At 35.7% G+C, this 9,177-nt stretch overlaps 1 protein-coding gene across 10 annotated transcripts in view; it reads right to left on the bottom strand.

Annotated features, from left to right (window-relative positions):
- Positions 1-2,337: 2,337 nt before the first annotated feature.
- Positions 2,338-9,177, bottom strand: part of CHD6 (chromodomain helicase DNA binding protein 6) — a 162,283-nt gene continuing 155,443 nt past the window's right edge. For 9 of the 10 annotated variants that reach the window (XM_031954000.1, XM_031953995.1, XM_031953997.1 and 6 more), the window contains one exon: positions 2,338-7,122. In XM_031954000.1, coding sequence (XP_031809860.1) covers positions 6,226-7,122 — 897 coding nt within the window. In that variant the 3' untranslated portion in view covers positions 2,338-6,225. The remainder of the gene's footprint in view (positions 7,123-9,177) is intronic. The other variant, XM_031953993.1, reaches the window with a different exon arrangement.

The following is a 9,177-nucleotide window of genomic DNA, read 5'->3' as shown; positions in this document are numbered from 1 at the left end:
TATCGAGGGAAAGGACAGAATAAGGTTAGAGGAATCTGTAGCAAAGAGAAAGCAACAAACTACTTCTTCTTACTGGTCTGTTTACATTTCCTGCTGGATATAGCCCCAATCATTTCCTGTAATATCCTGGAAAAATTCAGTACACTGTAATATATGACTGGCTGCACTGGCAAAGTTCTCTCTCAAGTCTTATTTCTAATAAACTGCCCAGATGTGATGCCTGCCTCCTTCCTCTCCCGGAGGCAATTACAAGCCTCTCCCTATTGTTCCTCTCCAGTTTGTTTTTTCAACTGAAGCTTTCTACCTATGGCTCTTTTTCCTTCTTGGGCTTGGGAACAAGCAAATGTTTTTTGTCACAGTGTTATGAAGATAAAATGAGATCATCCATGTGAAGGCACTTTAAAAAGTTATGTAGTACATAAATAAAACTTGTCATTTTCAGCCTAGTGCAATTCAACATTTTTTATCAATGACTTGGATGAAAACACAAAGGGTTCTTTGCCAAAATGTGAATGACACAAAGCTGGGAGAAAAAGCTAATATGCTGACTATAACTGGGATCCAGAAAAACATTTAGACTGGCTGAAGCAATTGGCGAAGGCTAATAAAGCACAGGGACCAGACCTGTGATTTCATAGGCACCTGGGTGACAAAATTCCCACCTTCTCCTTATACTCTGAGAGAACTGCCTAACTGAACTGAGAACTGAAGTCCAGGTTCAGTCTCTTATCAGAAGCAGGACTTGAACTGAGATCTTCATGGCTTGAGGCCAGCTCTCTAGCCATTAGATCATGATGCCTCCCTATTAAAACTTACTTAGATGAAACTGAGCAGAGATAAATGTTAGGTTTGCACTTAAGGGTCTAAACATCAACTGTACAAATATATTGGTGATAGAAGTTACATATGAAAAACTTTTTTTTTTTTTTAAAAAGTAAGATTGGAGAAACATAAATCAGTTTAAAAAAACAAACAAACACCCCCCCCCCCCCCCCCCCCCCCCCCGCAAGCCAAGCCAGGACAACCATCCCAATGTACTCTTGGATGCTATTATTATGAATAGTGTAGTGAACGAGGTAGGTGATAGTTCCTTGGTACTCTGCTCTGATCAAATCATTCTGGAGTATTTATATTGAGTTCTGAAGCCTTAATTTAAGAAAGGCCATTGACAACCTGGGTTAGATGGAGAGATCTATTATGTAAGGCTGGATGGAAGAGAAGATTCAAAGGAATCACTGTTTTCTTTAAATACTTGAAGGAATAAACCTTCTGCTTATCAGGCTGGTAATTATAAAGACTCAATACAAAAATATAGGTTTTCTAATATTACAGTTATCTGAAAATGGAATGGCAGTTCTGGGGGCAATGAAACCTTGGTCACTGGCAATATTCAGAGACTGAATGCATTCAAGAGACTGATGCTTCATATAGGATTGGCCTCTAAGGTCCCTTCTAACTTTAAGATTTAAAATCAAAACCTGGTGAGCTTATAAATTATAGACAGGTAATATAAATACATGCATACATGTATAATTTGACTTTGCTTTATAGGTTTCTTCTTCCTAACTCTCCCCATCTACTTCAAAACCTAGGCCAGTCTCCACTATCTTTGGAACTGTTGCCTTTGCTGTAATGCTTTATCTTTTATTCCCTCAAGTCAGATGAATTTACTCTTTAAGAAAACTCATATTCTTCTCCTCCCTTCCCCCCATGAAGTGCTAGGCAGTAGGACCTGTTTGGTCCTATTGAACTGTTTGGCTGTTACAGAATATTGTGGAGGTTCTTTTCAACCTCATGTGTTCCATTCAAGGATGTGTCATCATTCCCTTCAACTTTATCCTTGCTCTAGGTTTTCTATGTTATGACGCCTAAAGCAACCTCAGATGAACTCAATATCATTTATGGAGGCACAGCAAAGTTCAGAAAAAACTAAAATTCAGCATTATTTAACCAATATATCAGCTTAGCAGAATCCTACTTCTATTTTACCTCACTGTTAATATTTATCATTTCTAAGGGGCTAAGCTAGTTTTCACTAAGTTATACATCACTGAGAAACTTCTGAGCTCAATCACTGCTAAAACACAAAAGATAAATATTATGTCTTATGAAATATAATCATGGTTTTAAATTTATATCACTTTACATATTGTGATTATTTTGGGAAGTTGGATTTTGTGAAATGGGTTCATGTCTATTAACTTTTTGATCTCTATGTTTCAGAATCAAGGAAGATCACTCTAACCCTTTCAATAACATGTTTCTTGTTATCAATTATTCATTCTCTTTAGAGAAAAAAATAAGGCATCTGATGCAACAAAATTTTTATTCTAGGTCTGAATTCAATGTTTCTGGGAGAATTTTTTTTTTTTTTTAAAGGGAAAATAAGGCCCAACAGGCTCTTGCACAATAATTCTTGCATTGCAACACTTTAAAGAGTTTGAGGGAAATTAATCCATTACACAAAAAGATATTTTCCTAAGGATGTTTACACCATGGCACTTAAAGATGATCTTAATTTTTATTCCTACTTTGAATTCCAAATTTACTGAAATGTCATTTGTAACTTCTGACACTAGGAGTCTCCAAATCTAGCAATTAATGGATGCTTTGGTAAGCAGTTAGAAATAAGCAAGAATAATGTGCTGTCACTACAAAATAGTCATAGCAACTTCAGAAATGAGCTGGACTCTATTTACCAGTCCACTAGAATCTAGGTCAAGTCAACTCTATCTACTTACAATTAGATGGAAATAATGCCAACTTTTCTCTATTTCTTTCCCACAGATAATATAGAGACAGATTTGATCTTGACCAGTCTTTTCATCCTTGTTCCCCTTGACTCAATAACAGTTGATGTTGTTTTAAAAAAGAAACAATAAAACTAACATTTCACACCCCTTTTACGTAAATTCATTACTTAGGTGTCGAACAGTATGGAATTCTTATTACATGTATGCATGACGTTTGCTGAAAGCCGATTCTGTACTGGGAACCTGGGGAGAGATCAAAGATTAACAAGACCCCATTTTTGTACTTCCTGTGTTACTTTTCTTGTATTGAATTCCCTTTAGAAACCAGTTAGAGTAAAGCCTAGGCTTTCTTCAATGAAGAAATACTGAAACTTGATGGCTCATGCTACAAGGGGAAGATTTGGAACTTCTCTTACTAGGGGCTTTCTTGAAAGACTTTTTAAATGCAAACAAAAGTCACAATGAAACTTCTTAGTAGTTTATCCTAGATTGAGATTTTATGGAGGCAAAATATCTGCTTCAACCCATCAAAGATGAAACCCACCTGAAACTCAGAAAGGGTAGTTTTCCGACTGGAGCTCCACAGTTTGGAGAAGACAAGTATTTCCTAACTGGCTCCCTTAGGGACACCAATCTTGGCAAATGGCTACTCTTCCTTCTTCATCCATCCTCATAAACTATTTAATCAGGCTTGATTTTTGGACGGCTGCTAAATTGAAAAAAAGCATCACTGTTTCATCACCAATGAATACATGAATACATGACCCTAGGCACCACATAAACCCATCTGGTATAGTAAAAGTGTGTCAAATCTGCAGAAGATAACAAAGTATCACTAAAAACCTCAAATAAAAATCTGATTTTTCAACTTTTTTTTTTTTTTATCCAGGGTCAAGACCACAGACAATTTATTATATAGTACGATATGGATGAAGAATGATCAAGAGAAATTATGTTTATGAATGACATGGATTTTAAATGAAAAGATCCAAGTTATGGAAGGAAAGTTTAAATTTGGATTTTGCTTTTGGAAATGGATATCAAAATAGTCATAAGAAGCCACTAAAGCCTTACAGAGAAAATAATCCATAGTGTATCATTTTCATTTTGCAAACAGGGTCACAAGAGCAGTAAAATATAAGTCCAGATACCCAGAGAGTTAGTATACATGTCTGATAGGGAAGAAACAAGAAACTTGGCATGCTGTTAGCTATTTAAATAAAATCTATATTGAACCATTTCCTACTGATGGTGCAACCTGGGATAAAGCAAATTTCCCATAGAAACTACTACCCCCACCCTCCCAACTCTGCATAGATGTGTATAATACTCATTTTCAGTAAGGCTTTCAAAATATATGAAGTTTTATAGCATTTGTATTTTAAGGATTTAGGGCAAATACAGTTTTTTCTTCTACTTGATAAAAAGAAAATTAGTACTTAAAGGTTCAAAAATATATCAATCGAATTTTTTTTTACATAAATAAATTATATTGATTTTGGATTTAACAGCTGAAAAAACCCTTTCTGCTTCCACTGGAGGCAAAACTGAACAAAATGTTAGTTAAATAGAGAGCAGCATTTCTAAGAAATCTGTGGATAGATAGCATTATACAGCAGCTATGCTACAAGGGTGTTATTAAATACAACATGTTTAATTATTGGCTTCTTTGCTATATGATCAGTTACATAATTTCTGATTTACTCCTCTGATCCGTGAAACTGGGAATCTAGTTTCTGAAAATACACTTGGTTGGTTTTCAGTAATGGTTTAACAGACTTCTTTGAGATGCTAATTTTAACACGTACATAATTTATAATCCCAAATGTATAAAAGACAATGACAAGCATCATAAATAAATAATGCAAACTGAAATAGTTATGTCAAACATTTGGACCTTCTGATAAATTAGCAAAACTGTAACAGAAAAATGTAAAAAATACAGTAAATTGTGACAACAAAATGGACACTAGCAATACTTCCAACATTTCCAACTGTCCTGCTGCACTGTCCACTGCCCCCAGTGCACTCCACCACTATGAGTTTATTTCAAGTCTCAGGTCATGAATTCTACAAAGAAGCTAGACTAAGGGGACTGAAAAAATGTTAACTGGCTGGTGGAGAAGGGTGGTTTCTTCTTAGGCCAAGCTTCTGAAGATTGAGAGTCTAAGGAAGAATCAAAAATAATGTTAATTTGTAACATATTCTTGACTATCTCAATAATTTGCTGTTTGTATCCAATTGTCCAATATACAAATATAACAGAGAAGACATAAAGAAGTGGGAAGAAAAAAATAAACTTTCACAGTCTAACATTATAAAAGGCAGGATACTGGTGGTGGTGCTGGTGACAGAGGGGACACACTCAAGTTTTGAAAAACTTCAATGGTCATGACAAAGGACCTTCCAAAAACATAAAAGCTGCCATTCTATTGGACTATTTCTTGTAGGTTTCAGCAGAGGCACCCTTTTGGGTAAGGAACAAGGCAAAATAAAATCTATTACGTTTCCACATTCCTTGGATTCAGAGGGGGTGAATTCGTTACCAGTAAAAATCTAAAAACAAAAAAGCCCAACCCTCTGTAAAGAATATTAATGCCATAGATAAGAATAAAATACCAGTATAATTCTAAAGTAATAGGCTGTAAGTAATGTGACTGTTCCTCCCCTTTGCCCCTCTGCCCATAGCCTACCATGTGTAAAGCTTCCTCAGTCAAACTGAGAAAAAAATTTTTTTCAACTGTGGGGAAAGAGGGAACTGAAAATAAATTGAAATTGTCATTTAATAAAGTATAAAACAACATCTCCACTTGTTTCATGTACCTGAAAAGCCAGGAAAGGGGGAAATTATATTGCTACCAGTTATGTTTTTTTTTTTTTTTTTAAAAGAAATGAATATATGTTTTCAATCATTAGTTATATACCTCTGTCTATACTACTCAGCTAGTAATCATGATAACATAGGGAAAAGTAAATCAAAAATACATATTAGCACATAATACAGATGTGCTTCTGGTCCCCCAATACTGGTTTATTTGTTTTCCATTTAGTGTAACTCACAGAAAAAGGTTTTATTACCCTTGTTTCTGTCCTTCTGCATTTTAATTGTGGATACTAGACACATGCTTTCTTTTGCCTTTTTCTTTCTACCAAATAAGTAAAAAATTTGGAAGGGAATGGGGTAGGGCATGTCACCAAGTACTGAATTTACTATTGTTTGCTGGAATGAACAACTGGATAACAGAATAAGAATTCTGTGCCTCCCAGACTAGCTAGACAACACTTTTATCTAATAAAGTGGCGAGACCCTGAAACTATTAATAACTGTTATCATAGTTTCTGGACAGGGAATTAGGTAGGTAATATTACTTATGGAACACAGGTTTTTATGAAGGTGAAGTGAGGGAAATAACAAATCTTTACGGGATAAGAAACTTACAAGCCACAATAATTTTCTTAATGAAATAAAGTTCTAATTGGTGTCACTATGAGTTCCTTTTAAATTGCTTTGCTCAGCTTGTACATCATGTTCTTTATCTGAGGGCAAAAGTGGGGTGTGCTCAGAACAGTTCTGACCATTTCCAGATTCTTTTTCTGATATGGGAATAGTCTCTGGGTCTGGATTCAGGATATCCCCTTTCGCTTTCTTTCTCTTCCTCTTCTGGCTTTCTAGGCTTGTGTTCTCAGAATGTCTGGTCTGCTGCATGCCTGGCAATGTCATGCCAATGCCGGGAGAGAGAAACATTGATGGGTAGATCAGTCCAGGAGACATTCCTGGTAGGAGAAAAGGGTTAAAAGCTACAGGACTACTGGTAGTTATTGCAGGTTCAGACTGATCTGAAAAGGAGCTAGGAATAGGCTTGTCTTCAGCTAAAGTATCTTTTTTTACGTCATGGCTGTTCTGTTTGTCATCAGCAGCCTTTTCTGTGTTTGACGTACCACTTTTAGTTGTGCTTGTTAAAGACGTTGGAACTGTTGAAGTACAGGTAGTTGTCATCGGTGTGTTCAGAAGTCCCCCAACACCAAACATCTGGGGTACAGCTGCCATGCCTGGTAGCATCATAGGCAACATGCTGAGGGTACTTTTGACATCCTCTCCAGCAGGCACTGCTGCAAAGCCAGCAGGGAACCCAACCAGTCCTGTGAGAGGGATGCCTTGCATATTCCTCATATTCTGAAGTCCCACTAGATCCATTCCGGCAATGAGTCCATTCATGAACAGTGGTCCCATTCCTGAGGGAGAGTCTGCCACAATGCCAGGAGCCTTAATTAGGTCACTTCGTGGGCGCCTTCCTCTCCTTCGAGGACCAGCATCTCGTAGAACTGGCTCAGTTAGAATCTGACTGAATTTATTTTCTGGTAGAAAGCCCTAAAAATTTGAAGAAGAAACAAAATCCCTTAGTCACTACCTTATAGGAAATCATCTGGGGTGACTATAATTGCTCTCATATTGGCTCTATCTTCCACAGAAAGCATATTTAATAAAATGGATCAGCAAAGAAGGCAACTAACCCACCTAGGACTGGTGGGTATTTTACCCAATCATTTTGGTGATTTCTTACTGTGTACTTTATTTTCTAATTGGGCATTAAACAGATGCTGAGAGCATTTGTTAAAATTTTATCCAGAATCAAAATCACTGTTCTACTATAATATTCTAGACCTACTACTGGGCAGATCATCATTTGAACAAAGCTTCAAAGAAATACACAGACAAAAGCAGTCTTTATTCTTTAGAAAACTTGTGAAAATTATTAGGAATTAAAGTTAGAAATGATACCAACACTTCACTGGCAAGTACTAACAACCTGAAATGATTTCTCTAATATCACAGGATAGTCTTATTTTATTCAAATTCTATCCAGAATTAGCATCCCTATTTTATTGAATTGCTGCATAAATAATGGGTTACTGAGAATTTCTACTGTAAATATCATAATTATTTTTTAATATATTCTTCTTCTAAATTTTTATTTTTCAGTTAATAAGCATTTATTTTTCTCCTTATTCCTTCTATCTTTATGGGGTAAGAAACTTATAAGCCACAATAATTTTCTTAATGAAATAAAGTTCTAATTGGTGTCACTATGAGTTCCTTTTAAATTGCTTTGCTCACCTTGTACATTATATTCTTTATCTGTGGGCAAAAGTGGGGTGTGCTTGGAACCGTTCTTTGTGGAATGTGTGTGTGTGTGTGTGTGTGTGTGTCCCTAAACCAAATCCTTAGAAAAAATATACACAGTTCAGCAAGACAACTAACTGGTCATAATAACTGGCCTTCTTTAAGTCTACTGAAGTGCTTCTCATCATGGCATTGAGTTACCTCAACATTCTTTAAGGTTTTAACAGTGGAATACTGTAAGCTCTGGCATATTTTGCAAAACTGGATCCATGCTTAGGTAGTTTTCTAGAATAAGTTTTATGGCTCAATTGTTTCTAAACTAATGGAGATACTAAAAAAGTTCCCTATAATGGAATTAAAACCTTTTCCAAAGCTCTATCCTATTTAATATCTTCATTTCTGAAAGAAGCAGAGAGGAAGGCTACCTGGCTTAAAGAAGAAATAAAATCCCTTAGTCACTACCTTATAGGAAATCATTTGGGGTGACTATAATGCTCTCAATACTGGCTCAGCCTTCCACAGAAAGCATATTTAATAAAATATATGGATCAGCAAAGAAGTCAACTAACCCACCTAGGACTCAGAAGTACTTTAAATAGGTCTATAAACAATGATGTCATGAATATGGAAGCAGGAACAGATCTCTCCTGGAAAAATATTGATAGGCAAAAGAGATGATAATCTAGCCAATACCTGTGTCACATGGTAGTTTAAACAGTTTTACATAATGTAAAAAACTACAGAAATGTATGTTATTACCAGTTATAGGACATTTCTTAAGAGAATGCAATAATACATAGTTTCGAAATAATCTGTTTAAATATATCAGGTATAATGCCTATTAATAGAAACAATTGACATTTATGTGTTTCTTTGTTATAGGCACACTCTCTGGTTCCTAGGAACTGTAATAAACAATCATTTAAGAGGCAGCCTAATCTGGTTTGGGAATGCTGTCAGACAAATGTAATTGCTACTACACTACAAAATATTTCTAGTACTTCTTTACTGTAGGCCCACCCACTGTTAAATATTTCTTTTAGAGCAAATTTAATGTTGGTAAAAGTAATTGAGGCTGTTTTCATTCACCAGCCAGCTGCTCCATCCATTAAAAGGTGGAGTTCCATCTCTTACTCATTAGGTCTTGGAATTGCTAATTGCAATGTTAGACAACTTTCTGTTTGGAAAAAAATCATCAGTAGGTTTCAGAATAGTATTCAGTTATACTTCACTCTATTGGGTAATTTATTTCCTATCAATATTCCCTTAACAATGTCAGAGATTAACATATACTGTTTGGAA

Source organism: Sarcophilus harrisii, chromosome 2 (genome assembly GCF_902635505.1).
Source record: "Sarcophilus harrisii chromosome 2, mSarHar1.11, whole genome shotgun sequence".
Lineage (NCBI taxonomy): Eukaryota > Metazoa > Chordata > Mammalia > Dasyuromorphia > Dasyuridae > Sarcophilus > Sarcophilus harrisii.
Note: the sequence above shows the minus strand (reverse complement) of the source record. Positions and strands in the feature narration are given on the sequence as shown.